The following is a 27,953-nucleotide window of genomic DNA, read 5'->3' as shown; positions in this document are numbered from 1 at the left end:
CTGGAGGTCTTCTCTGGCGGTACTTGATTACGCTTGGCCGCAGCGAAATTGTCTGAGGACACTGGCTTAGGAAACCTTCAGACTTTGGACATGGATTGTTCCTCTGCCCATGATTGCATACGGCTGGAGGGTTGAACAGTTTTTTGCGTGCCCTTCTTGTTTGGTTTTCTGAAGCAGCAGTTTTTCATATTTTTTCTGCCAGCATCTCTACGGAGTGTGGTAACTGGGGGATAACGGACGGTTTGCTCTATGGATAATTTAATTGATTGAAACGATTCCTGATACCCTCTAAAAACCGTCTTGGTTATTGTTCCGAGCGTGACACTGTTCTAGACTTGCGTTGTAATGGGCTGATCTGATTAAGTTGCGAGCGGAAAGCTTCCATGCTGCAGAGCTAAGCCCTGCAAGAGAATTGTGTCCAATGGTCTTTATTTGTGAATGGGTGAGTAATAGTCATTCTGTGGTTGGGATGACAAGAGTTCGTATTACGAAAGACCTAGTTTTCTCTTCAGTGGCTGGAAATGAGGCATTCACGGTGCATATATGATCACGTATTGGTACGTGGACTGCAATGGGTACTTGAATGATGAAGCTTGCTGTCCTGAGTGCAATGCATGTGAAGAATAAGTTTAACTCATAATAACTGCCATAAGCTCCTATGTGGCCCGGATTGCCCATACACTGTAATTTTTCAAGATCAAGTCATTTGAGAATCCCAGTACTAGAACTCGAAACCAAAAGCTACCCGCTGTCCAGCAATATCCAATTGATTTAATCGCCAGGTTCCCTCAAGAACTCTGGAGGCAAAACTCTATAGCTGTAGCAGAAAACATAAACACATCTAGTAGATTCAATCAATACCTTGTCACAATCTGAGAATACAAACACTGAGGCTTTGACTTGATCCACGAGATCCACGACGCTACTTAGCGAGCCTCGAACTCTTGGCGCACAGCATGTTTTTACCGAAACTTTTTCGCAACCTCCTAAACCCACACCAACCCATCTCAAGCAAATTCGAATCGGCGTAGGATTAAAACTTCTTTGCGACCAATTCCAACAAAATGGCACCATCCACAGTACGTACATGAGACCAGCTTTGCTGTTGGCCCGCCTCTATGGTGAGGTTGTGGCGTGATGCAGTAGGCTAAGTTCATCGATTTACAGAAATCCTCCAAGGGCAAGCAGGCCAAGGTCACGAACAAGGTATGCATAGTCTTCTACCCTCCAAAAGACCTCGCAGATTGCTATATACTATCTCGGATATCTGGGATGGTTGTGACGGAACCTGCGCTGACGGAATGTCAAGTTCATCATCAATGCTTCGCAACCCGCCAGTGACAAGATTTTCGACGTCTCCGCCTTCGAGAAGTTCCTCCAGGACAAGATAAAGGTTGACGGTCGTGTGGGCAATCTCGGCGAGACCGTCCAGATCTCCCAGATCGGCGATGGAAAGATCGAGGTTATTGCGCACACCCAATTCTCTGGCAGATACCTCAAGTACTTGTGAGTCTACAATACACTGTACGATATTATCAGGTTGCACAGACACTGATTTATTTGACTATAGGACAAAGAAGTTCCTCAAGAAGCAACAGCTCCGTGACTGGCTCCGTGTCGTCTCTACATCCAAGGGCGTTTACGAGCTCCGATTTTTCAATGTCGTTGCTGACGCTGATGAGGAGGATGATGAGTAAATGTCGGTGGATCGGATCACATATAAGCCGGATGGGTGACATGATGGGTACAATGGACGTTCACGTTGCATAGATCGCCTTCAATGAAGAGCTCTTCGACCCTCTGAATATTCTGTCTGATGTTTGCCCTTGATTTTGATGTGATCCTAGTTGTGACTATCCTGATTGCAATTGTCGAGAAGTTGCGTGCAACTGGTTCTTGAGATATGGACTCTGATATCGGTACTTTAGAGTCTGGTCACCCGGAGTACTTTCAGCTTGTCTTTCATAAAGCTACGAGTGACAAGGCGAAGTGCTTGCATAGCTGCACTATTCAACCATACCCACGACGCCTGTGACTGAATAGCCCACTCTTCATCGAAGACCTAGACTCCCTCATATGGCTCGGTCATGATCATGTTTCCATGAGCATCAGACTACGAGCTTTGCCACATACCAACATAGCCAAATTGAGATTGTCTAGTCTATTCATACACAGTATATTCAATGTCCGCATGAGTTGTATATCCCAAACGCCTCTACCATCCATCTACCATATCATCACAATATCCGTCAACCATATATTCACATGAGTATCAGCACAAGTCTAAGGCAATGCCCTCATAACACCTTCGAAGGCAACGAGCGCCATTGCGTTTGCAGGAAATGCCCTTAGAAAGCACGGCACGAAACCTCGCCAATATCCTTTAAGCCCATTCTCCTTGTAAACAGCCGTTGCAGCACTCCTCCAATTCGGAAATCTCCTAACCCCATCCCCGAGCCCCCCAGCTAATGGGTCGGTCATGATCCGCTGCTTAACCACATCACTAGGATAACTCGTAAGCCAAAAGACCTGTGCGCTGAGTCCACCTGCCCAGAAGTTGATGGCAGGCGCACTAAGGCTTGTTTTCTCCGACAAGAGACGAGTGAAGATATCGTAACTGCCCCACCAGAAGAAAAAGAATGAGCGGAAGAGGAGAGTAGCAGAGAGACCGTGGTAGAGGCCCGAGAGGCCGTGGAATCGGTAGATTTTCCGTAGGCAGTCAATAGGTCCTTTGTATAGCCGTTCGGATTTGACAGAGGAGTATTGGATTTGCAGACGGGCTTTGATGTGTTCCACGGGCGCAGCTATGAAGCTGACTGTTGCCCCAGCCATGACACCTGCCATTGCATGCCCTACCGTGGGGAGTTTGTGGAGCTGTGAGTTTGGGAGGGGGAGGTCGCGTTGGGCGAAAGCGGAGGGCGAGGCGGCCATTCGGTGCGGGTTGAAGAGGGTTCGGTGGAGGAATTTGCGGTAGTAGGTTAGGGAACCGAGCATGAGGCTATCCATGAACATCCATCCTACTAGAGGAGGCGTGGCGCCTTTGTACAGTCCTGCTACGCCTTCTTTCTTGACTGTCTGGAGGAGGCATTGGAGGGGGCCAGAGAAGCGTGTTGAGTCGGAGGTTTGGAGGCGGACTTTGATGGTGTCGAAGGGATGACCAACTAGATGTTTGAAGTTAGTTGTCTATCATTGGCAATCCTTAGATTGGTTGGTGGTGCGTAGAGGACTTTCAAAGCTGGGGTATGAAATATACAGCTTGGGGTAGATAACGAGGGGAAAGACTTACCTGTAAGCTTCGCAACACCAGAAAACACTCCTGCCACAAAGCCTTTATAGTTGCTCTGGCTCTTCTCCTTCTCCGCCATCTTCTCAATTGCGTCTCCTTTCACTTCATGGTTTTCCTTTTGATGTCGGAGGTAAAGTTAAAGGTGTTGATGGATATTCTGCGAGCATGTGCGGGCCAATCAGATGAGGGTATTATAGATGCACTAGGATGTCATGCTGACAACCCTGTGGGGCGTTCTGCAAGACTTCAACACTTGACTTCATCATCTCAATTCAATGTCCCACAGGTCTTCTGTAACCTATATATTTGTGCCAGGTAATTCATATGGATTTGTGGGTTCTACCTTGCATCCCGGAGCCAAGGTAGGTATCCTTCCTCACTGCTTTCCATTTCATTTTGGATCCTAGATGATGATTTGCAGAATTGGGCGACTCCTCCTAGGTAAGGAGCATTTGGTACTGCGTATAAATTAGGGTAGTCACCTTAGGTACCTACTCCTCGATATCTTAGCAGTGAATTCCTTGGAAAAACTGGGCATACTCCGCTCAGGAGCTCCTGCTTGGTTAATATCATTGTACTTCTGTCCTTCCATTCACTCCTTCCTCTTTGCTTAAGGTGCAATACCTGTGGCTCTCGCTTAATCACCCACCCCGCGTCTCCTCATCTGTCTGTATAAACACAACATAACACCAGTCAGTCCTTTCTCCTCAGTCAGCAGCAACAAAACAACCCCACCGAGAGCACTTCGGTGTGCTGCAGCTTAAAGCTGTCACAGATCTCCCTCCCCCTACTCTGTTGCTACATACTTTACACGACATATCGAGTTATCAAAATCTGACATCGAGGCTGTGAACTCTTTCGAGGACTTCACGATCAGTACACACTCATATCGTAATTCTATGCAACCCCAAAAGCTTGCTCGAACTCCACCATAAAAGAGGCTTCCTCAATTCTCGAACTCCACTTCTCGAACTCTCACTTCTCGAGTTCATAAGCTTTGATCTTTGCTATTGTCCCACTTCTGCTTCCTCGCCCAGTTCTCTCAACTTAGCAAAGCAAACCTCTCCGAACAATCAGGTACGTTTTCCATGCCTCAAGTTTCACCTATGATAGGTACTTCCTCTGCTCATGTGCTACCGTCCCTTATTGAACTCCTAATTCTCTCTTCTGATATCTCAATTCCAGTGTGCGCACCACTTCAGCTTCATTGTTATTCTCAAATTTGGGCATTGTATTGACTTAGAAGCATATCAGGCAATAAACCCCCTGGTCGATTTCAGGAGCAATGTCAGCCAGGACACGCTGCTCTTAAAATCACCTTACGATTCGATTCTAAGACGATTACGTACCTTGAAGGCCGTGCATCTCGGGTCTACGTCTATATTTCTGAGTACGTTTCTTGCATGGTGTTAAATCTACAGATCTCCATGTGCTTGAACTTATGAGGATGTATTCTTCTTAATCTACCACTGAGGCTCTAGTGGCAACTCTATACACCATCGTATTTGATCTATCTAACTGGCATTTTCTTCAGAATTCGAGAGCGAATATTCAGGATGGACATTTCGCAAACAGCTAAACGATTGGCTACCGTCAAGCGCAAGATGGCTCGCAATTCTTCGTCTGAATCCTACTGTATGAAGGCTGAGGCTAGTCGATCCAAGGTCAAAGTGGAGGCTGAAGATTGCATTGAAGCATCACCACTTCCACAGGATCCGTATCACCAAGTATATCTACGTTCAATATCAAATAGAAGTGAATAATCTGACTGGCGTCCTAGGCTGACGATAGTTATACTGAACTTCGAGTTAAGCGCAAGGAACAAATTGCAGAGCTAGAGAAAGCTACACTTCAACGGCTCAAAGTGCTGATCCAGAGAGATGGGGACGTATGCCCAGAATACAAGTCATGGTTAGAGCACGCAAGTGAGTTGCCGCTATGATCTTGTCAAACGTACTTCTTCAGCTTCCTTGGAATGATAACTAACATTCGTCGCAGATGATATCAACATTTTGAGTCAGCTTCCGCGTATTCCCATCGGTCTTCTTGGCTACACCGGGTCTGGGAAGTCCAGCCTAATCAATGCTCTTGTCGACGAGGAAGCCCTCTTGCCAACAAATGGAATGAGAGCCAGCACGTCGGCCGTAGTTGAACTCAGTTATAATCAATCTCATGATCCTACTAAGGCATACACAGCTTTTGTGAGTTCTGCAGCCCAGCGGAATGGGCTGCAGAGTTTAGAATCTTACGAGATGATATCGAAGGCCGCCCTGAGGGAGAAAATCTGCTGGCAAGTTCGACTTCTGACGCGGGCGTGGCTCTTGCAAAGTTAAAGGCCGTTTATCCCAATAAATCTACAGCTGAATTCCTTGAAATGACCGAAGACGAAGTCGTTCAGGACGCGAATCTTTTCGAAATATTAGGCAAACACAAGATGATATACACTGCTAATGCCAAGGAGTTCAGCAAAGCTATCGCTCAGTATATTGACAGCGCCAACAAGACCTCCAAATCCGGCAAATTCCAGTACTGGCCTTTGGTTCGACTTGTCAAAGTCTATATCAAGGCAAGCTTACTCAAGGAGGGACTTGTGCTTGTCGACCTTCCAGGCCTAGGAGATTCTAATTCTGGTCGAGCCTCTATAGCCGAGAACTATGTCAAGCACCTGAAATCTGTTTGGGTAGTGGCCGATATCAATCGAGCTGTGGACGACAAAGTGGCTCAGGACCTTCTCGGGGCATCTTTCAAAAGACAGCTACTTCTCAACGGAAACTACCACGAACGTTTCGTGACTTTCGTATTGACTCGAATTGACAACTTGAATACCGACGAGGTCATCAACAATCTGAACCTTCACAACACGGTCCTCCAAGAAGCTACCGAAAAGGAGATTCGTTTGATGGATGAACTTGAGAAATTAGAGGAGCAAGTTCAAGCTATCGATGACGAGTGTGAGATCGTAGGTTCAAGCACCGGATCTAAACGTAAATTTGCGAGCATGAATGAATCCGCACGCAAAGGTATGCTGTTATTCTTCCTTGGAGTCAATACCGATGCTGACAATGTACTAAAGACAAGAAAAAGCTTCAAGTCAAAATTTCCAGAGTCAGGTCACAGATAAGTGCGTCCAAACTTGCAATGAGAGTGAAATGCATTCGCGAGCGGAACAAATACACTCGGGAACGTCTTGGATCCGACTTCCAGTACGGCATCGCCTCACTTATTCAAGACCTTGCAGATGCTGGAGATAACAATGCGGACAACGTCTTTGATGAAAGCATGTATCATTCCATGTACTCGTAGGCCCGATTATGCTAACCAAGATCCATAGCCTCTGTTTGCTCACACGGAGCGGGCTTAAAGACATTCTGCGTATCATCAAAAGCTTACCAGAAAGCCAATGGCCGATTCAAGAGAGATCCAGAGATTCAAGGATTTCGGAATATATCGGACACTGGCATTCCTGGTCTTGCCGAATTCGCAAAACAATGTACCCTAGGATACCGGGAAGTCGCCGTCGACACCTTTCATACGGAGATGACTTTGTGGAAGTCCGCAGTGATGGCTTGGGCGGAGCAAGACTATCGCGACGCGACCCTCAGCGAAATGCAGAAGGAAGGGCTTCTAATACAGCTTCATCAATATTATGAGAAATTGAAAGAGGTAAATACTTATCCATCTCCCGATTTCCTGGAGCACTAATAAACATTTGATAGAGTGAAAAGCGTGCACGAACCAACATGGCAGGAAATGTCCGACGATACATGCAAAAAAATATTGCTCCACAAATGTATCAAGCCATAGCAGCCGGCGAAGAAAAGGCTACAAATCTAGCAGAGGAGAAGGTTAAATCAGACATGGCGGCGGGTACTTGGAAGGCCATTATTAGGCGTGAGGGCGGACCATACCTCGCAAGCAAGAATGGCCCCTACAACTGGAACGAGGAGCTTGTTTACTCTTACATGGATAGATTTTCATCTCTGTGGACGAGTTTCTTCAAGGACAAGCTGCGATTCTATCATGGAAAGTATTCTAGTATCATGCTGATGGCACTTGACGAGTTTCAAGCCAATTTTGGCACATTCGTTATGGACATATGTGGCGCTTATCCGCCAGTCCAATATATTCTGGACCAGATTCCCCTACAGAAAAGCAGGATCCTACGAATTGTGTCGGATGCCTTAAGTGCAAGACAGGAGAGAGCACATGATGCCCCCAGGACTCTACGCAAGGCTATCAAGAAGCACATGATGCCTTTTTATACCGAGGGACGACAGCAGTCAGGTATGGAGACGATTTTTTATTTTATCAACAAGAGCTAATGGCAGCCAGGAAAGGGTATGCTGGTCCGCATCAAAGTCAGCTTTCAGCAACACTTAGATCAGAACTCTCATCAGATGTACGCTGATGCCTCTGAAACCATCCTGGACGAGCTTCGTGAGCTGAACAGAGCACTCCTACCAGAAACATCCGAGAAAATCCAAAAAGTACTAGCCCAGCTTCTGAAGGCTTTAGAAGAAGCTATCCATAGTGCTACGATGGACGAAGTTGAGCATGAAGAAGTTGATAGCGCCAAAGCTGTTCTCCGTCATCGAATTATCCGGGAGCTTCAAGAGCTGGATGAAAAGTGCTCGCACGGAGTGATCAAGGGAGTAAAAGACTCCGAGGTCATTCATTCGTTTAATCTCCTGGATATCTACGGCTTGGATATGGAAAATGAGTACCTCGAGTTTAATGACGACGATGTCATCATTCTAGACGAAGACCCTTTTAAATCCTGAGAGCTTGAGTTCGGTGTCGTGTAGGAGACTGACAGCTTCAACGTGGCCGTTCATGGATCTTCTCTAACCTCACCTCTCAGTGTCTCGATCTGACTTGCGATTCTATGCATCGATTATACATTTGCGGGCGTTTCCAGAATTAAACACATCATAAAGTGCGCAAGGGTCGCGGGGTAACCGACTGGGGATTCAAATGTACAGCGTGGACTCCTACGACAAAGAGGCAGAGCAGCGTTCCTCTTTTCATCCCTGGCAGAGAATGGCTGAACCTCCAAAAATAAACTCATGGAAAACATTGATTGCGGAAAGGCTACTCATCGCAAATATCAGAACACTCATAACCTGTTGTCTTTCAATTGTGACCTCTCGTGCTGATAAATACTGTCTTAAATGGTGTTACCAGCCTTTTACGGAACACCGCCTAGCCAATGAGATCAGAGATAATATGGTGGCCATGCTCGTTTCGTTGTGAGATGGACACACGCTCGCCACGTATATCAAATGTTCGTCGATCTGGGTCATCGGAGTCACGACTATACCTGATTCTGAAATCTTCAACTGAACGACCTACTAGCTAGGGTTGGCGGAAAGTCTATGTTAAAAATCTAACATCGTGATCGACACGAGAGCTGAACACAACGGAATGCAAACCTAATGAAGCCTCGGAAAATGCAAGTACCATCAACCATGGCCAAGCAGGTATAAATGAAAGAGAGAATCCGCCCACCTGGATGGATCCGCCTCAAGATTGATATGATACCATTATGCAGAATGTTGTCTCGAATGCTTAGATCCCTCACGACTGTGCTGGCATTCTGGCACAGCACTGTGTCGTCCCAGCAGCCAGTCAACTCGCTTGTAAGCCGTCGCTTTACGGAATACTTGATGCCCGCGGCGACCGAAACTCACGAGTTCGCGCGTGTTCCTAACACGAGTTTTGTCTTGTTGTCGCAGATGTCTAACAGCCAACTTGTCAAAATCGAACTTGACCCGGACTCGTTAGAACCGATTGCTCTCCAGTCGTTCCCTATGGGCAACAGTAACTCGGGCTTGCATGGTGTATACCCATCGCAGCTATACCCAGGCTTCATGGTACATATGAATCTTGTGACATGTCTCGAGGATAGAATGAGATGTTCAAGTCTCTTTGAGATGAGCTAAGTATTGATTAGTGGTTATCACTTCAAGCCGACAATCAGATCCTACTGGTGGATCCAGGATCAAATCTCACAACAAAGCCAACCATCATACAGAAAATTGATGTTCCTGAGCCAGGAATTGGCCCACACTCTGTCTTTGAAATCGGCAACCGTGTCTGGGCTGGCTTGAAAGTCGCATCCAACCAGACTGGGAAATATTACGTATTTTCGGTAGATGTCTCCAAGTCATCCACAAATTCATCGGACCCGAAACTTTACGAATGTCTCAAAAGCCCTGTGTTCATCAACGAAGAACCAACCACGAAGTTCATTTATGCTAACCAAGATGCCGAGTCGTCAATCATGCGTATCGACGTTGACAGTGGGAAGACTGAGCAGATACCGATTCCGCCTGAATTTGGTAACACCCCAGTAGGAATGACAACAGCATATGGCCCATTGGAGGGAGTATGGTTTGTTATAGCTGGTGACTCCAGTGGCGGCTTGGGATCTTTTGGCCACATTGATTCTAGCGGTGAGCCAGAATTCTTCCAGCTCAAGGAGCCGCTACTTGGGACAAATGCTGGGCTCTTGCACGTAGCCGACGCATCGAGCCTAGAAGGGGGCCCGGCTTTGTGGCTTCTTTCAACATCGCTACTCAGTAACAAATCGGCAGACGCTTTGATTCGTGTCACATTCGACCAAGGCGTCACATCGATACTTGGTGAATTGTACATTTCCGTGCCAACTCAAAATTCCTGGGTACACCGCGTGGCGCCTATGGGTGATACTGTACTTGTGTCTCAGCTCCATACCTTTACACTGGCGCAGCTCACCTACAAGAACACGATCGCCGGGGAATGGCTCCCGGCTGAGCAGGTTGTAGCAAGTGATTTTACTGATCCCAATGAAACAGGATAGGAAAGAATTTGGTATCGAAGAAGAAAGAAGACATATTGTAATTTTTAAAGATAATTTATGTGATCGTTGATACAATAAGCTTGCGCGCCGACACAAAAGCACATTTGGTAGGTGGCTTGGGCATCTGCCCTGTTTACCTTCTTAAGCGAGGCGAGGAAAGGGGCAATATATCAAGAGAAGTTCACGGTTCTCTTCCATGCGAGAATTGCGCTCGACCAAATGAGCTGAGAAATATCATGCGGATGTTGAAATTCAGCAACCTTTATTTATGTCCAAATATCAACGTCTTATGTATTCATGTTTATATGTAACATCTGCAGCCAAATCGGACGCCAAGGCGAAAACGATTTGACGCTTATCGATACTAGTGGCGGACTCCTCCCTACGGCGAAACTGCCCCTCCATGAATCGTAGCTTCAATGTGTATCTGCATTTCATAGTTGCGTCGAACAGGTGGATGGCCCGATATGCCAAGCTGTCAAAGGGAAAAAGTACCAGATTTTGTGAAAACACGGGTATCATAACTTTTCATTCACGCCGAGCGTCTCCGCTATGCTCCCTGATATGGTCCTTTTCAAGAACGCCGCCTGATGTAACCACGCATCCCTGCCCCAGGAAAGATTACAGTCACTTTAATCTGCTAATCTTATATTCTACTGTCCGACTCTAGTAAGTACGCTTTGGCCAAGTCTTTCGCTAGTCCCAGCCGTAGGATCCGCAAAAGATCCTCCCCTTTCGTACTTGCGGAGACGCCCTGCCGCCAATCCCATCCGCGTTTACTATCGCCCTTCACCAATACTCCACTACTGCTCATAGATTGCTTGAGCTGCGATGCATACATTGAGCTTCCAACCATGGAGAAGCTACTGGTTCCACTAATATTAGAGGTCGATTTCCGCAACATATCCATTGGAGCCGATCCTTTGAGTCCTTGCGCTGATGCAATGACTGTCTGCAAGAACTCTGAGCATACAGAATTGACACGTTCTCCTACAGTCTCAAGATCCTCGATAGCCTTGAGCAGAACATCGATCTGTGACACCGTGATGGCAGAGTCTGTCTGATTTACCAGCACGAGTGCCTCACCGAGCAGAGCGAGGAGAAAATCGACGCTGACAACTGCTCCACGTTCTTCGTCATACAGTCCTCCTCGAATGTTATCATCGGAGCTGGTTATGACCGCAAGGAGGGATGATGTCGCTTCGACTTTGCGCGCAATGGGACCCAGATGTGACTTTGCGCCTGTGTGTGACACGTCTTCGTCACGGAGGTTGTAGAATTTTCGAAGAGTTGCATAGCCACTCAGCATCTTGTGTAGGAGTGCAGCAGCTTCGTCATCCATTTCAGAGATCTTCGTCAATGCATCTTTAGGCGATGAAACAAGGCTTCGCAAGAAGTCATCCAGCTCAGGTTCTGGAGGATACGCAGTTGACTGGATCAGGGAGAAGGAGATAAGTAGATCCAACACGTCCTTGACCTTCTGGACCTTGTGAGATAGTGCGTAATACCAGAGAGCCTCACCGTATCGGTGTGAACCTTCCGCGAGTGTATCGGCGTAGGACTACTCCTGATCAGTCATGTTCAAGAATAACAACTGGTCTCACTTACCTCTGCGATGCGCTCAGCGTGCCGGGTTAGGTCGAGATCAGTGAGCAGCCTCCAAAGCTTATCAACAGTGCTTGAAGAGTCCAGCTTAAAGCCATTCAAGAACAATCCTATCATTTCCACTTGGCGGTCTGTAGAATCGAGTCGACCAAGCACTGCAATAGCAATTTCCCAGCCCTCTCGAGCTATAGTCTGTCCAGAGCTCGTAGAAGCCTTCATGGGACCTCGCTTGGCTAACAAGCGTGCATAGGCGATAAGGGTTTTGTCCTTGACCCCATCTTCCCTAGGCGGCGATGAGTTGTAGCCAAGAAGATCCAGGTCGTCCTGGTCAAAACTTCCCATGTTGATAAGATTTTTCTCTTCTGCTGGAGGCAGCCAGCCACCCAAAGAAGCTATTTCTGCTACTGCGGAAGACAATGGTCCCGACCATCCCTTGAGAAACCCAACAACTGCTTCAACATTGCCTTCGAAAAGTGTTACCAATCCAACTTCAACCATATCCGCACTGTTGACTTTGAAGTCCGTCGTATCTGCCGTTGCAATCTGAAATGATCTACGCAGCTTTCGACGATATGAAACCGCATCAGACTCTCGTGATGCAACACGATAATTGCTCTGCGATCGGCCCAGTGCTACACGTCTGTCATCTCTGCCTTCATCCCACCATACCAGTAGGCCAATGGTAGCTTCGCACCAATCCTGTGCATTTTCGATGATCGCATTGGAGTCACCCATGACCAGATTGTAAAGTGTGATAAGGTTCTGGTAAATATGCCAGGGAACTTTGCTTTCTGCCTTCTTAGCATTTTTGCTATACGTACTAGCAATAGAAGAAGCGCCGAACCCTTCCGGTTCATACAGAGAACCCATCCGCTCTCGATTGTTTCCCTCCGCAAATGTTCTTAACTCCTCCAGCGCCTGGGAGACATGCAGTCGAAACAGTGTCCAGTCACTACTCTTCGTATTCCAGTCCCCGTGGACTGCCGGACATTGCGAAAGTACGTGGGTTGCAGCGCCGACAACCTTTTCGACGTTGGCAAGTGCTGGACCGGTAAACCCAACTTGTCCAAATTGACTAAGGGAGGTTTCTGTTTCATTTCTCGCAGTACTCCAACCGGCATGTTCCAATAGATGCTTAACAGCAGCAACTTTCCCACGAACAAGACAACTAAACGCAGTATCCCAGAATGATCGGTGATTCGACGGACTTGGTAAGTTATTTTGCACCACGTCAAGACTTGATGGGTAAGGGTTATGGTAGTCGTGCATCCATTCCAGCAGCACCTGCGGAAGTGGCACAACTTTGCGATCAAAAGACTTTGATATCTTTCCAGGATGCTGTATCTTTAGGGCGAGACCGGCTAGGAAGTTGGCTTTCTCGAAATCGGATGCTTTAGAACCTGGGCCAATACCTGCTGTATACTCATCGGAATCGTAGACAGCGATCTTGTTTTGGTAATCTTCCCATAATCTGACAAGTTCTCCAGAAACTGTTGTCAGCGTTTCCTCAAGCAAGTCATCATCCTCTGTAGCGCCGATGCCGTCACTAAATAGCCTTTCGATTGTGACTTCGGTCTTGAGGATCAGGTCGTCTGCTTCTTTGAGCTGCGGTTGTGGCATTCGACTGGACAGATCTTTGGCGATGGATTCAAAATATGAGGGTTCTGGTACCGATGCCGATTGCATGATTGAGCTATTGAGTCCAGGCGCCCCTCCTTCCCTACTTCGTTTCAAGCCTCCTGGTGTTGAGCGTAGCAAGTCGGCAGTACTTCGCTCACCAAATCCACGGCCAATTGCTCTCGAGTCTTGAAATCCTGATCGATAATCATGCATGTCCGCATCTTCTTCATAACGAGCGTTATCATCTGCCATGCGATCGGCGTCTTCATCTTCCGCATAGCTTTGCTGACTTTCGTTGTATTGCCCATCGTCTTCCTCGTCCATGTACTCATCCCCCTCGCCTCCCTCGCTGTCCTCAGACGGAGCTCGAAAGCTTCGCTGCGGGGAAGATTGGTACTCATGGCTGAGTCCAGAGCGCTGACCAGGCGCGGCACTTTGAACTGCAGATCGCAAAAAGTTTGGGGGAGAGGAGTTCGGATTGAATGCGGTTTGCTGAGAGAATGAGAGAGGCTTTAAGGGTGTGCCCATGGAGCTTCCGAATGCTGATGGGGGAGGAGGGCCAGCTGGTGTAAAAGACCCAGCAGAAGATGGGGGAGGTCCGGCTGGGGTTGTTGAAGGGTTCGCGCCATATGAGAAGATATTGCTGGATCTTCTGTCTGGGGTTGAAGGCGGACTGGAGGAGAAGGGGACTTGGAAAGCCATTGCGCTGTCGAGGGCTCACCGGTGGAAGACCTTTTCGTGTTGATTAAGGGCGCAGAGCAGGTAGACAATCGGATATCCTCAAAACAGTCATCACCTCCGTGATGTGGTTGGTACCTGGCAGTAGCAGGAGGAAATGTGGTCCAGGTGAAGCGATTGTTGCTACAGTATTGACAGCTTCACCAATGAGGTTAAAATCTCGCGCGACTTTCTTAGCGCAAAACTACGCGTCTTCTGTAAACTTGACGACAACGACGCGCCTACAGCAGACTCACTTCGTTTCTGACCATCTGAGGCCTTGAGACTTAAGTTACTTCTTGAATCTAATCGCACCTGCAGACTCTATCCATGGTTCGATAATGCCTAGGTATGTTAGCAGTCTCCGCGCCGGGTAATCTAACATACTGTCAGGGAAATCATCACGGTTCAGGCCGGCCAGTGTGGCAACAGCAGTGAGTTTGAACCGAATTAAGTATCATCCGCGGCAACTGATGCCCCTTAACAGTTGGCAGCCAGTTTTGGCAGCAGCTGTGCCAGGAGCATGGCATAAGCCAAGATGGAAATCTGGAGGACTTTGCAACTGAGGGAGGTGACCGGAAAGATGTGTTCTTTTACCAGTCAGACGACACGAGATATATTCCACGAGCTATCCTGATCGATTTAGAGCCTCGGGTATGTCTGCAAAAGGAATATGGTTGTTGAGGGTGTCTCTTTGCTGACCTATGTAGGTTCTGAATGGCATCCAGACTGGCCCATACAAGAACATATACAACCCCGAGAATTTTTTTGTTGGGAAGAATGGGGTGGGAGCTGCCAACAATTGGGGAGATGGATATCAAACTGGAGAATTGGTTCATGAAGATGTCATGGAGATGATTGACCGAGAGGCGGACGGCAGTGACTCCCTTGAGGTATGATGGCAAAGTGATTGACATTTGAGCCATACTGATGTTAAGCAGGGATTCATGATGCTTCACTCAATAGCAGGAGGTACTGGTTCAGGTCTGGGTTCATTTCTGCTGGAACGATTGAACGACCGCTTCCCAAAGAAGATCATCCAAACATACTCGGTATTCCCCGATACAACAAATTCCGGCGATGTGGTAGTCCATCCGTACAATAGTCTGCTTTCGATGAGAAGATTAACACAGAATGCGGATTCGGTGGTGGTCTTGGATAATGGTGCCTTATCCCGCATAGCAGCGGAGCGGTTACATGTCCAAGAACCTTCCTTCCAACAGACGAATCAATTGGTATAAATACTTTCCCTGGCTTGAAAGATGACTTACTAATGAGGGATCAGGTCTCAACAGTCATGTCAGCTAGTACGACGACACTCAGATACCCTGGGTACATGCACAACGACCTTGTTAGCATTGTTGCATCGCTGATACCAACGCCTCGCTGCCATTTCCTTATGACCTCCTACACGCCATTCACGGGCGATAATCTCGAACAAGCCAAGACTGTACGGAAGACCACGGTATTGGACGTCATGCGCCGACTGCTCCAACCCAAAAACAGAATGGTATCAACTGTTCCAGGCAAGAAGAGTTGTTATATCTCAATCTTGAATGTTATTCAAGGTGATGTTGATCCCACCGATGTACATAAGAGTCTCCTTCGAATCAGAGAGCGGAAACTGGCGACATTCATCCCTTGGGGTCCTGCCAGCATTCAAGTTGCCTTGACGAAGAAGAGCCCATACATTCCTATGAACCACCGAGTAAGCGGACTAATGTTGGCAAATCACACCAGCATTGCTACAGTAGGTCCTACAAGTCTCCATCTCAATCAAAGCTAATATGTGGTTGTAGCTATTCAAACGAATCGTCAGACAATATGATGGAATGCGGAAGCGTAATGCCTTTATGGAGGGCTACAAGAAGACCGCACCGTTTTCTGATAACCTGAACGAGTTTGATGAGGCACGGGAAGTTGTGACTGATCTCATCGCAGAGTATGAGGCTGCAGAAGATTCAGACTACCTGAATTTCGATGCCGCGGACAAAGCAGTTGCGGGAGAGGCTGGGGACAAGCGAGTCTCGTAGATTCCTATATGGATGGAGCCGAGAATTTTGGGCATGGAAGCGAGGTGGCGTTCTTTGTGATGATTAATGATACCAATATGAAGGATGTCCAGGGGAGTTTCATTCACGTGTCAATGGAATTGAGAGATTGTTTTGATCTACCCATTTTGTCCTTAGGCGTCAATTCTCCACCCCGCTATCAAAAGCCAAACGTCATCCTACAAAACCATTCAGAAAGAGCACCAAGTGGTGCCACAGGGAAGCTTCTGCTCGCTCCTTGCCGATCGGTAAGCCAGGGACCCAGCGGGATAATGTCATACCTACCTTACCTAGCTAGTTCATCAGCTCTTAACGTGGTGGCTACTTGCTGATGCTTTAAGTACAAATATTCCAATCACCCAATTTCCTCTGCTAAGCAACACATACATCACATTCTCAATACGTCATTTTCATACCGTAAGTTCTCACTACACGCAAGATATTTACAGCAGACAATCTAATACAATCAACCAGACCAAAATGCCAGGAGAGAAGAGCAAAGCCGAGATCATCGCCGAGCGCGTTGCAAACCTCCCACTTCCAGAAGACCCTCCAGTAGCCTCAGACTGGAACTCCGCAAATGCAAATACAGTTAATGTCAAGGCCGGTGAAAGACAAGTTGAACTCCCAAACAGCGCGGTTTCGGACACTGGATTGGAGGGAGCGGCCACCAAGGGCAGTGGTGTCAGAGAGGCCGATGGCGCTGGTCTGGGTAATGTTGGAAGGGAAGGCAAGGACAACTTAGATGGGTTGCCAAAGGATGCGACGAAGAAGTAAAAGAGAAGGAGAAGGTTTTGCGAGGTTGTTTTGCGTGTATCATAATGAGGTATCCACAAGACTTGGTGCTGAGCTCTGGAAGGAGACCTCACGTGGATTTCAAACAGCACAATCAACAGGGCAGAAATCACATCCAATTCGTCACATGCCGTACCTTAGTGCATTGGTCGTTGACTATGCAAATGAAACTCTCTTTATGTCGACAATGGAACATGATTCCTTGCTGCCCCTGCCCGCCGCCCTCGCTCATGCTCTCCTTGTCATGACAACGAAAGGTACGTACGTACCTTACCTTACCTTACCTTACCTTACCTTACCTTACCTTACCTTACCTTACCTTACCTTACCTTACCTTACCTTACCTTAGCTCGCTTAGGTACCTGAAGGTCCACATTGAGGTGTTGAGCAAATACCGTACTGGATCATGGCACGTGTCTCCGCCACCCCTCCTTTCCCAGGTGCGGTGCCCCTGCCCCTGCCCCTCTCCCTCCACTGCCCCTCCACTGACGTCTGAGGAGATCTCCCACGGCTACTCGTACTCGTACCCCTCCGAGCCATCCCAGCGTAGAGTACCTGTAAATTTACCTACAGTAGGTATCTCTTAAGTTCTTAACATCGAGAGTTCCCTGGCCTGGACAGGACATTAAATTAGCCAACTCTAGAATTCCAGGTCCAGCTCCATCGCTCTCGACCACTGCTATCTCGCAAGGAACCTGAGCTCTGACTGGCGGCGGGGAAAGTAAATCTACTTGTAAATTACACTACAGTTCTGTACAGCACGTATTAACTTTCTGGGTGATGTCATGGAATGTTGATCCTGTATCGTGGGTAGTGTTAGTGTTAGTGTTAGTGTTAGTGTAGGTAGGAGGCGATGCTAGTCCAGCAACTAGCACTGGGGGCTTGAGAGCTGAGCTGCCTTGATGAGGGGCAGATACAGTATTGCGGTTTGACTTCTGGTTACAGAATTGCTACCTTGTCTATCCATATAAATTCTATTCACATAGGAACCACTCTTCAGAACCATCACAAACCACACAATATATACCCACAATGTCTACTCGTAACCCCACCCATGGCACAAAGGTAAGAAGGGAATCTCGCTTCCCGCCCTCGTTGTCAACAAAGCGAGAGTTGGGATTACGCGTTCTGACATTCAAACCAGGTCACCGACCCGAATGCACCACAGATTCACGAAGGAGCAGGCGCCGTTGCTTCCGACTCCCTGGCAGCAGAGTCGACTCGAGCAGGCGGTGGGTTCGCCGAGAATCGTAACAGCGAGCCCTTAGGAGTCTCTGGATCAAACTCCACATTTGCAAACGAAAACATCTCGGGGCCCAGACGCCTAGACCCTGCTCTTGACGCTGAAGCACGCATGGCCGAAGAGGACTGGGCGGAGGAGAAGAAACTGGGTGCTACTGCTTCATCATACCCCGATTCTACTGGGGGCCAGCGTGGCTCTTCTGGAAGCAGTGGAGAAGACTCGAGCAGTGCTGGGATCGCGCCGTCGTACGTGAACAGCCAGTACCACGACACTGCCGGTCCTAAGGGAAGAAACTTGCACGAAGGTGGTTTTGAGAGCCGAGACGCGAACAACGCCAGCTTCAACTCGGAGATTGGGTCTAAGAACGACCCGAGTAGATTGGCTGAACAAAAATTCCAAAGACAGAATGCCGATTACGATGGGGATGCTGCCTTTCCTAAACAGAAGGGAGAGCTGGAGGACAATGCCTATGAAACTCTGAAACGGGATGCTTCTGCATGATTTGTTCAGCATTGCAAGGAAAAGAAAGTAGGATATTAATGACACTTTGTCAGAACCTTTGGTTACTATCTTATGTAAACACTGTAAATTGTACATCCAGCCAAACAACTTGAACGCCTCGCTAACGATCAAAATAACCATCCACCTTGTCTTTCCAATCTTTCACCATGCCCCAGGATCAATTTCAGTCCCCAGGTCTCTGTTTTCCAAAAATGTCCGGCCCTTGAGTTGCTCTGGAAGGTATTCTTGTACGACTCTCCCTTCCTTATAGTTCGGGTTATATTTGTATTCGTCTCCGTAACCCAGCTCTTTCATAAGCTTCGTCGGCGCATTTCTCAGGTGTATTGGGATCGGTAGGCTGGCAACTCCAGGTTCTCGCAACGCGGCGTAAGCGTTGTTAAGTCCCCGGTATGCCCTGGTACTTTTCGGAGCTAAACAGAGTGCAACTGTGGCATGAGCTAATGCTATCCTACATTCTGGCATTCCAATCTTCTCTGCAGCTGTGTAGGCGCCTGTTGCAAGACTTAACATGCTGTTGTCGGCTAAGCCAACGTCTTCTGATGCGATGACGACCATTCTTCGAGCAACGTACAGAGGATCTTCTCCGGACTGTAGCATCCGTGCCAGGTAATAGAGAGCCGCATCTGGATCGCTGCCACGTACTGACTTATGGAATGCAGATATTGTATCATAATGTTGATCTCCAGCTCGGTCATAGACCAGTGTCTTCGTCAAGGAAGCCTTAATCTCGTCTTTTGTAATTGATGGCCTGGTTGACAGTCCCATAGCCAACTCTAGGAGGTTCAGTGCTGTCCGAGCATCTCCATCCGAGAAAGCAGCTAGGTATTTTAGAAGTTCCGAGTCCACCAAATCTGACGTCGAATAGTTCTGGCCTTCTGCGGAAAGTGCACGCTCCAATATCTGGAGTATATCATCGTCAGTCAATTTCGAAAGAGTAAAAGTCCGACAACGTGACAATAATGCATTCTGAACTTTAAAGGATGGATTCTCCGTCGTAGCCCCAATCAGCGTAACCTGCCCAGATTCTACCGGTCCAAGAAAAACGTCTTGTTGTGATTTTGAAAAGCGATGTATCTCGTCGCAGAAAATGATTGTCTTCCGTCCCGTCAGACCCAACTCTCCCTTGGCCTCTGCAAATATCTTCTTGCAATCCGCCACTCCAGAACTTGTGCTGTTGATCTCCACGAACCTGCTGCCCACCATGGAAGCTATGCAGCGCGCAATTGTCGTTTTGCCCGTTCCAGCACTTCCCCATAAGATCATCGACGGCACGCGATCCTGTTCAATCAAGCTCCTCAGCACACCATGTTCTCCAACCAGTTCTTGCCCGCACACTTGATCCAAGGACGTTGGCCGCATTCGTTCTGCCAATGGCGCAGCTTTTTGGAAGGCATTGGTCTTTGGCTTCTTTGAAGGTTGGGAATCCTCTACGCTTGCTGGAGCGTCCGCCTCTTTCGCTTCCTTCGCCAGAGGGGTGATATCTTCGAAGGATCTCTTCCGCGCGGGTTGAGTTGGAGTAGCCACTCCATTGCTCTGAGCCTTGGGCTGGAAGCTCAAGGTCGAACCAGGTTCTACCTTGGGAGTTGGATATACGGCAGCTCGTTTGGCCGCTGGAGTCTGGAAGAAGGTTGAGACGGATACAAGTGGTTTCTGGGAAGCATTCTGTTGCTGAGTGAGTGGCGGAGAACCAGTATCGAGAAACAATTCGCAGGAGGAATCGATGTGGGCGTTAATGTCTCTTGATCTAACGGCCTTACTGCAAATTGGACAAGCAACCATCCTGCTAGGGCTAGGACTTGCTGTGGCGATGCGAACGAGATCTGTTGAGTTTTTATCTGAAGCTTCGAGACGCGTGCTGGGCAACACGGGTGACGCGTTGAGCTTAACGCTGCTCGTCTACAGAGGCTGGGCTGGACGGACGGACAGCACATGTTCTTAGCGTCTGCTTTCCTGGAATCGCTAATCACTGGCTGCTGGATGGCGTTCCTCCCCTTCCATTCACGTAGCGGATGGCAAGGAGTGAGTTTCAGGACCAAAGAATACCTAGGGACAGGCAGGTAGGCATGATTCCAAGAAATGAACGTACACCTTCTAGTCCTGACCTTCGGCGGTGCCAATTCTATAAGTGCATCGAATGAGGAATGGCTGTCCGACAGATTGAAAACATAGGTACCACAGCATCTCGAAATTGACCACCATCCCCGACTCCAACTCGACACGCTGAGCCTTTGAAGACATCTTCATGATCACTCGAATTGGTTCTATCAGGCAGTATAATTCAAACCCAATCATAACATTGGTCTAGTTTACGAATGGAAGCTACCTACGCGGCCCTCGAGTCACGCCTGTCAGTAAAGCTACTGCACTCCTTAATCCCACCATACGAAGAATATTCAGGTTTTGATCGCAAATATTATCATTCCGTCTCTCACTTTACATCGCGCTATTGTGCATATTGGAAAACTTGGATAACTCTGAATTCCGATCAAACTTCAACATGGCGGTCGGCTTGGGCGTGAGCTACCAGCAGGTCCTGGGTACTCTCTTTGCTTGCTTGGTATCAGGGGCTGTCTATGCTATTATCAAAGGATGGAAATCGAGAGCGTTAATGTACAGATTACGAAAAAATCCCGTAGGCCTTGTAAGTATGGGCAGACCTTCCCATCCTTCCAATGTTTCATTTCTAGTCTGCGACATGCTGCAAGACGACTCACTAGACCAAGCCCATACCCAAATGGAATCCCATAACTGGCCATTTACTCGCTCTTGTGCCGTACCTCTCGCGCCTACCAGCAGATGCACATCAGAATTATGTTCTTGCGGAATTAGGCAATGACTTTCCTCAGTCTGACTCGGCGTATTACTTGGACATATGGCCGTTCCTCAGGCCAATCCTCTTGATCTCTTCGCCATCTTTAGCAATTCAGGCTTGCCAGCAATACGATTTGGAGAAGCCCGAGAGTATCATCGATTTTTTCCAGGTAAGCTCGCGTCCTTGTAGACTCTGAGCAACATCTAGTATGCGGAGAGACTCTAGGAATCTCCTCTATTCTGTCCAATTTGTCACAACAGTGAACAAACTCGGGTTTCTTTCAAATGGACGGAAGTAAGGGTTGATCGCTTCTTGGAGCGATGGAGAGAAGGAAGCAACGCTAATACAATATATCATAGCCGTTTGCAGGAAGGAAAGATCATATGTTTACTTCCAATGGACCGGAGTGGAAAAAGTTGCGTTCAATGTTCAGTCGAGGCTTCAGCGCCAACTATATTCTCAGTCAAATGGATCATATAGTTGAGGAAACGACGGAATTTGTATCCATCCTGAGAAAGCACGCCGAGAGAAAGGATATATTCTCCTTTGATGACCTTCTCTGTAATTTTACAATGGATATCATCGGAGCTGTGACGCTCAACGCCAGACTTCACTCACAACGGCAGTACAATCAGCTGGCGTACGCTAGTACGTATCGGGGGAGCCCGTACTCTCATCTTTTCGAACTCTTCACACTTTCTTGGAGACAGGTCATATCCTCTTCCTAAAATGTCCCTGACCAGGAAATCGCTAATTCATCCGTTACCTTAGTGAGAAGCCAGGTTCGGTGGCATCTTTCTAGTGGCGAGTTCAACCCACTCAAACGATTCAATCCTCTTCGTCCGCTGATTCAGTGGAATAATGGACGTCTGATGGACAACTACATCTCGAAGGAGCTAGATGAAAGACTTGCAGAGAGGCGACGGAGCAAGGAAGCAGTGACACGCTCTATTATTGACATCGTAATAGAGGAATACATGTCACAAAACGAAGTCACAAATGAATCCCAGGCGTTGGACCCTACCTTCAAAAAATGGGCCATTGTCCAGATCCGACTGTTCTTGTTTGCAGGACACGACTCTACGGCAACAAGCTTGTGCTATGCCTACCACTTGCTTTCACAGCATCCAGAGGCTCTTAAACGAATTCGAGCTGAACATGACGAAATTTTCGGAACAGATCTTTCAACTGTCGCTGCTCAGCTATTGGAGCAACCACAGAAGACCAACCTTCTTCCTTATACAAACGCGGTCATTAAGGAAGCTATGCGTCTGTGGCCTGCCGCTGCTGGCATTCGGGAGGGAACTGCGGAAACAATTCTTCGAGACGACAATGGAAACGAATATCCAACAGATGGAATAGCAATCCTTATTCTGCACAATGCACTTCATCGAAACCCAAAGTACTGGAAAGAGCCGGACGCATTCATTCCAGAGCGTTGGCTGGTGGGTCCTGAAGACCCCCTGTATCCTGTTAAAGGAGCTTGGAGACCGTTTGAATTTGGTCCCAGAAATTGTATTGGGCAAACGTTGGTGATGCAGGACATGAAAACAGTGCTTGCAATGACATTGAGAGAGTTTGATATCTGCAACGCATATGCTGAGTGGGACGAACTACACCCAAGAAAGGGGTTGAAAACTGTTTTGGGAGAAAGGGCGTACCCCGTTTTTGTGTCATCCGTTCACCCAGCTGATGGATTTCCATGTAGGGTGGCACTTAGGCAGTAGCACAATGAGTTTAGAACTTTGCGATCGACAAATCCAGACTTAACAGAAGGATTGACTATCATCGTAGAAGACAAGCAGCGTCCTAGTCTTGCATCCTGTGTCCTTTCAGCTGGTGTATAGTGCATTACAAAAGTCAAGGATTGGTCTGAGATTTTGTAAAGGGAAGAGGATGAGCGATAACGAGTTGGAGACTCGGTTAAGACCTTGAGTCAGAAACTTTACAAACAAGGGGCTAGCAACCAGGGGGGGCGGCCTGTAAATCCCCAGATTCGCAAACGAGATTTTTTACTCACATTCTCCACATTACTGACTCTTTGATACTTCCAAGTAAGCCATTGTGGTATCATTCAAAGCAAAGGATGCCCGGGTAGCTCAATCGGTAGAGCGTGTGGCTCTTATAACTGGAATATCTGATTATTCTATCACTAGAACACCTCAAGGTCGTGGGTTCGAGCCCCACCTCGGGCTCGATTCCCGAGGTTTCCAAGTTTGGAAGCTTCTACAATTTTTTTGGGATTTATAGAGAACTCTGAAGATATATTTTCATCGGAATTTTCTTTGCTCCTGGCACAAGCGAGGCTTGATAGGCGATGTTCTAGTCTAAAACGGGCCTGGTGTCTTGGCACCTACATGCGTACTACTGTAGAGGCTCCACTTAAGCGGAAGCTTCCTTCTTGTCGGGTCCTGCATCCTTGCCTCCACTGAATGTTCGTAAAGCAAGACTCACCAAGTATCTCTCCCGGTCTTCTCAGTTTCTTTCGAGCGCAAGATCCTACCTTAATCTCTTTCGCCTTTAGACCCAATTCAATCTGATAGATCGTCCCGTACAGTACATTATCTGGAGGTGTCCAAGTCCTCCCCTCGGCAGATGGCATGGGCAGGGCGGTTCCGCCGTGTCCCCATTCCACACCTCGTCCTGGGCTGCCTACCTCAGGCTTTACTGAAGTCATGCGAACGATGGCGAAGACCCAGTGGCCAACTCCTGAAGCTTCTGCTTAGTGGCAGCAGCCCAGAATACCTGAAGCAACTTTGAGGTGATGTTGATAACGTCTGTACGGCAGTCCTTTTACCAGGTCGTTGACTGGAAGTCCACCATCACCTATCATTTGCCATATGGTTCCGGGGCTTATCGCACATGGCTACAGAGCAGGAATCTTATCGCAATATATAGATATATTCTTCTCCTGTAGCTCGCTTGTTGATCAAAGTGTTGAAAATATAACAACATCAGAGCTGTTCTCCTCCAAACGCAGCCCTTAATCTGGCTGAGCATACGCTTGAAAATAAATTCGCTCAGAACAGAACGCAACAAAGGGCATGTCATTAGAAAGCCTTCTTTAATTCTGGGCAATGATTGAGTGTCTCTGAAGGCATTTAATAGCAACTGGAGCAGGATTCTCGAATTTTGAAACACGCTTGTGTGAAGGCGGCCGGAAGTACACGGCCAGAAATATTTTCTACCAGTGGAGGTCCTTTTCAAGTCACACTATTCAATTGCTACTTTTGTTCATGATACTGTTTATCTCCAGCGAGCCTGCCTAAAGTCGTTTCAAGAACACCCCAGCTGTATAATTCTACCAAATCCAAGTCCAATCTAAAGCTCGCAAAGCCCACCCCCTTTGTCTGCCACTAGGACAACTAGAGAGCAACACCCCGTCATCTAACGTCAGTAGACCCAATATGAAGCCTGAATACTTGTTTTCTATCGCTGATACTTCTTGATTTTTTGATTTAACCAAGAACTTCCTTCCGAGCTTCGTTCTACTTTCTTGACTATCTTGGATCCTTCCAGCTCCAACCATAACGTCCCATATGGCAGAAGATGATTTCCATTGTGCTGGATGATGTTTCAGCAAACGATCCAACCTGAAAATTTTCTGCAGTTCAAAAGTCCACAAACCTTGACGACGGTTTTCGAGAAGTCTCTTACTCCAAAGTTGTCAATGCAACAAACAAAATGCTGGGGTGGCTGCAAGCTGCTTTTGGCAGTGCACCGAGAAGGGAATTTTGAGATTTTGACTTCTTAGGGGTCTCAGACCTTCGTTGCTCAATGGACCAGTATGCAGCAATCAAGTGCGGCTTCAAGCTGCTTTTCCCGTCACCGCGAAACCTTGTCGCGACAAACCTTTAGGCCAGACTCAGTCATCAAATTACTTTACTGAACGGAGCTTGGCCCGTTGATTCGCGATCTCTTTTGACAAGGCCATACATCACACCTGCGGCAGTAAGAAGCCGAGTAACTCTCCTAGCAGATCCTCATGATCCATTCCTGTACGTCAAAGCCTTCAGCGAGGCCGTCAATAACCCAATTATGTTCTTGCATTCATCTGGGTCGACAGGTATGCCAAAGCCGGTGGTAATCACGAATGGGAGCTTCGCGATGTAAGACAATGACAGAAATTTCCCACAGGTTGAAGGAAGGACGATTTATGATCTGACTGTGGGACATCCAGGGCGAAATACAACGGATGTACTCACCATTCCCACTCTTCCATTGGGCGGATTCCTCTACCAGATCATGTTACCGATATATGCAAACAGTATCCCGGTTTACGGGCCACCACTTTCGTCACCTACTGCTGCCTTGGTTGCAATGCCGAGGTCCTAGAGCGGCAGGATATTCGTGTGAGTCTGATTTGTCCCTGTTACCGATCTCATTCATGCGAAAACTTGTTACTTGTTGACTGAAGATTGATTATACTGACCGAGTCGACTTTTCAGGGATCTATGATGCCACTGTGGCTTGTGGGACAGCTTCTACATAAGCCAAAAAGTCTCGCTCACTTGAAAAAGTTAAAGTTCTTTCTCTATCCATGAGGCCTATTATCGGAGAATTCTGGAAAATAAATGAGCAAGTACATGAGGCTTGGGCAATTCTACGCCTCGACAGAAACCGGCCGTGTCAAAACAGCTCGCTCACTTACCAGGTGACTGGGTGTCGATATACTTTCACCTATATATAAAAATTCGTTTGGAGGCGTCTGCGGACGACGCTTACGAACTATTTCTGTTGAAGGATGAGACTACAAGGGAAACCATGACTCTCAATCACAACATTTGTAATCCTGAGTAAAGAAGAGTGGAGAACGGAAGACTTGTTCAGCGCCACGCAATGAAACCCAACTTGTGGCGCGTTCATAGGACAAATGATGACTTTGTGGTTTCTCAGATGGTGAAAAGTTCTACCCAGTGCCAATGGAGACCACACTTCTAGCGCATCCGATGATCTTAGGAAGCCTAGTGACAAGGACCCAGACGGGTTTAAGCTGCTCTCTTCGCTGAGCTCAAATCAGATGATGAAAGTGATCCCCAGGCGTTCGAGAAAGTATGGCCTGCTGTTGAAGACGACAATACTACCGCTCCAGGACAAGGTCGAGTCACAAAATCTCATATTATCATACCAAATCCCAGAAAGCCTTTTGTTCAATATGGAAAAGGAACTGTTGTTCGACGATTGATGGAAGCTTTTTTGCTGAAGAAATTGACAGCATATATTCCAAGAAGCAAGAGGCGCCCGATACCATGCCGCAAATGGTGCTGCAAGCTGCAAGCTTCCTGCCAGATAACATCAAAGGCTTTGATTGTAAGGTTGCCACACGGAGCTTGGCAAGATCCGATATTGGTGATGCAGACAGCTTCTGTGTTTATGGACTCGACTCACTGCAAACTATCGAAGCAGTCAAGCTGCTGAAGTCGGGGCTAGGCGGTCACCTAAACACCACACACCATTCATGGCTATTCCCTAGCACGTTCTACAAGCATCCAAATATCGTTGAACTCGCCGATGTTATGCTGCTGTTTCTCGTACAAGGTGCCGCGCCCCAGCCGCGGACAACAAGAATGTTAGAGATTGATGAGACGATGATCAAGTTTCTGCGAAGATCACAGTCGCCAATCACTACGATGATATCAGGACAAGTCTGTGCCGCCATTACTGGTACAACAGAATATTTCGCTGCTGTGACTCTCTCTGAAATTCTGCAATCAAGTTCGGTCCCCCTAGGGTGTTTTGTCTCAATTAGTCTGCGAAGGCTAAGCAGAAATGTCTATCGGAACAGGAATCGCACCATCGAGATATCACTAGAATCACGTTCCTCGCAGTCGACATGGTATTGCCAAATTTGGGCTGAGTAACGCTGGGTTCAAGACTTGAGAGCCAATTGTGACCTGGTGTTACACAATGCCAGGCAGATTGATTTCAACCAGACAGCATCGTCTTTCGAGGACAGCATCAAGAGTGTTTTGAATTGTTGCCTTCAGTGCCGGCAGTCCACGCAAACCACGAATTGCTTTCATATCTTCTCTCAGCTCCGCCGGGCCCTAGGTTCGTTCCGGTCAGACTTCACGCACTGTTCCCAAGGACATGGTCTTTGATTTCGATACAGAGCTGGAGATGGGATATTCCGAATCGAAGAAAACTGCAAAGAGAACCCTAGATAATGCCGCTACCTCTTGTCAAGTTCCAATCTCGATTCTCCGACATGGGGCAAATCTGCGGCTCCACGAAGCCTAAGGGCTCCCATTGGTCCAGTCGCGCGATGGTTCCTGGTATCACCCAGACGTCCAGATCCACCGGTCTAGTCCCCAGTGGTGTTCAACAAATGGACTGGATGACACTTAAACTGCCCTTCATGGTCTGAAGTTCGGAGTCATTGGCAAACCTTCCTACCATAATGTATTTGACCCTCACAAGACACCTTGGTCAGATCTCATGCCCTGCATCCAGACATAGTG

The 27,953-nt window shown here is 47.7% G+C and overlaps 11 protein-coding genes and 1 non-coding gene across 12 annotated transcripts; 9 read left to right on the top strand and 3 right to left on the bottom strand.

Annotated features, from left to right (window-relative positions):
- Positions 1-1,064: 1,064 nt before the first annotated feature.
- Positions 1,065-1,697, top strand: RPL22 (60S ribosomal protein L22; the record flags this gene model as incomplete). The annotated part of the gene is made up of 4 exons (XM_058497384.1): positions 1,065-1,079; positions 1,168-1,206; positions 1,310-1,506; positions 1,571-1,697. The coding sequence occupies 4 exons, from the start codon at positions 1,065-1,067 to the stop codon at positions 1,695-1,697; spliced, it is 378 nt and encodes a 125-aa protein (XP_058353327.1).
- Positions 1,698-2,211: 514 nt separating this feature from the next.
- On the bottom strand, positions 2,212-3,537 carry ONS95_004040 (uncharacterized protein). Its single transcript, XM_058497383.1, has one exon. It carries the CDS (start codon positions 3,010-3,012, stop codon positions 2,284-2,286), a length of 729 nt encoding a protein of 242 aa, XP_058353326.1. The 5' UTR covers positions 3,013-3,537; the 3' UTR covers positions 2,212-2,283.
- Positions 3,538-4,842: 1,305 nt separating this feature from the next.
- ONS95_004039 (uncharacterized protein) lies at positions 4,843-5,619 on the top strand (the record flags this gene model as incomplete). The annotated part of the gene is made up of 3 exons (XM_058497382.1): positions 4,843-5,013; positions 5,067-5,211; positions 5,285-5,619. The coding sequence occupies 3 exons, from the start codon at positions 4,843-4,845 to the stop codon at positions 5,617-5,619; spliced, it is 651 nt and encodes a 216-aa protein (XP_058353325.1).
- Positions 5,620-5,660: 41 nt separating this feature from the next.
- Positions 5,661-8,067, top strand: ONS95_004038 (uncharacterized protein; the record flags this gene model as incomplete). The annotated part of the gene is made up of 5 exons (XM_058497381.1): positions 5,661-6,306; positions 6,360-6,563; positions 6,618-6,949; positions 7,003-7,570; positions 7,619-8,067. The coding sequence occupies 5 exons, from the start codon at positions 5,661-5,663 to the stop codon at positions 8,065-8,067; spliced, it is 2,199 nt and encodes a 732-aa protein (XP_058353324.1).
- Positions 8,068-8,838: 771 nt separating this feature from the next.
- On the top strand, positions 8,839-10,127 carry ONS95_004037 (uncharacterized protein; the record flags this gene model as incomplete). Its single annotated transcript, XM_058497380.1, has 2 exons — positions 8,839-9,159; positions 9,240-10,127. The coding sequence occupies 2 exons, from the start codon at positions 8,839-8,841 to the stop codon at positions 10,125-10,127; spliced, it is 1,209 nt and encodes a 402-aa protein (XP_058353323.1).
- Positions 10,128-10,773: 646 nt separating this feature from the next.
- On the bottom strand, positions 10,774-14,054 carry ONS95_004036 (uncharacterized protein; the record flags this gene model as incomplete). Its single annotated transcript, XM_058497379.1, has 2 exons — positions 10,774-11,688; positions 11,736-14,054. 2 exons carry the CDS (start codon positions 14,052-14,054, stop codon positions 10,774-10,776), a joined length of 3,234 nt encoding a protein of 1,077 aa, XP_058353322.1.
- A 356-nt stretch (positions 14,055-14,410) lies between these two features.
- On the top strand, positions 14,411-16,102 carry TUB4 (gamma-tubulin; the record flags this gene model as incomplete). Its single annotated transcript, XM_058497378.1, has 7 exons — positions 14,411-14,418; positions 14,463-14,503; positions 14,557-14,723; positions 14,780-14,962; positions 15,011-15,304; positions 15,355-15,819; positions 15,869-16,102. 7 exons carry the CDS (start codon positions 14,411-14,413, stop codon positions 16,100-16,102), a joined length of 1,392 nt encoding a protein of 463 aa, XP_058353321.1.
- A 77-nt stretch (positions 16,103-16,179) lies between these two features.
- Positions 16,180-16,897, top strand: ONS95_004034 (uncharacterized protein; the record flags this gene model as incomplete). The annotated part of the gene is made up of 3 exons (XM_058497377.1): positions 16,180-16,368; positions 16,415-16,537; positions 16,595-16,897. The coding sequence occupies 3 exons, from the start codon at positions 16,180-16,182 to the stop codon at positions 16,895-16,897; spliced, it is 615 nt and encodes a 204-aa protein (XP_058353320.1).
- A 1,050-nt stretch (positions 16,898-17,947) lies between these two features.
- On the top strand, positions 17,948-18,659 carry ONS95_004033 (uncharacterized protein; the record flags this gene model as incomplete). Its single annotated transcript, XM_058497376.1, has 2 exons — positions 17,948-17,980; positions 18,060-18,659. 2 exons carry the CDS (start codon positions 17,948-17,950, stop codon positions 18,657-18,659), a joined length of 633 nt encoding a protein of 210 aa, XP_058353319.1.
- Positions 18,660-18,821: 162 nt separating this feature from the next.
- On the bottom strand, positions 18,822-20,459 carry ONS95_004032 (uncharacterized protein; the record flags this gene model as incomplete). The annotated part of the gene is made up of 1 exon (XM_058497375.1): positions 18,822-20,459. The coding sequence occupies one exon, from the start codon at positions 20,457-20,459 to the stop codon at positions 18,822-18,824; it is 1,638 nt and encodes a 545-aa protein (XP_058353318.1).
- A 718-nt stretch (positions 20,460-21,177) lies between these two features.
- Positions 21,178-23,219, top strand: ONS95_004031 (uncharacterized protein; the record flags this gene model as incomplete). The annotated part of the gene is made up of 4 exons (XM_058497374.1): positions 21,178-21,321; positions 21,404-21,661; positions 21,852-22,140; positions 22,264-23,219. The coding sequence occupies 4 exons, from the start codon at positions 21,178-21,180 to the stop codon at positions 23,217-23,219; spliced, it is 1,647 nt and encodes a 548-aa protein (XP_058353317.1).
- A 361-nt stretch (positions 23,220-23,580) lies between these two features.
- On the top strand, positions 23,581-23,687 carry ONS95_004030. The gene has a single exon. It is a non-coding gene; the product is annotated as a tRNA-Lys (tRNA).
- Positions 23,688-27,953: the final 4,266 nt, after the last annotated feature.

This window comes from Cadophora gregata, assembly GCF_030347475.1.
Source record: "Cadophora gregata isolate MNR1 chromosome Unknown scaffold_13, whole genome shotgun sequence".
Classification (NCBI taxonomy): domain Eukaryota; kingdom Fungi; phylum Ascomycota; class Leotiomycetes; order Helotiales; family Ploettnerulaceae; genus Cadophora; species Cadophora gregata.
The sequence above is the reverse complement of the archived record's forward strand: the minus strand, read 5'-3'. Positions and strand labels throughout refer to the sequence as shown.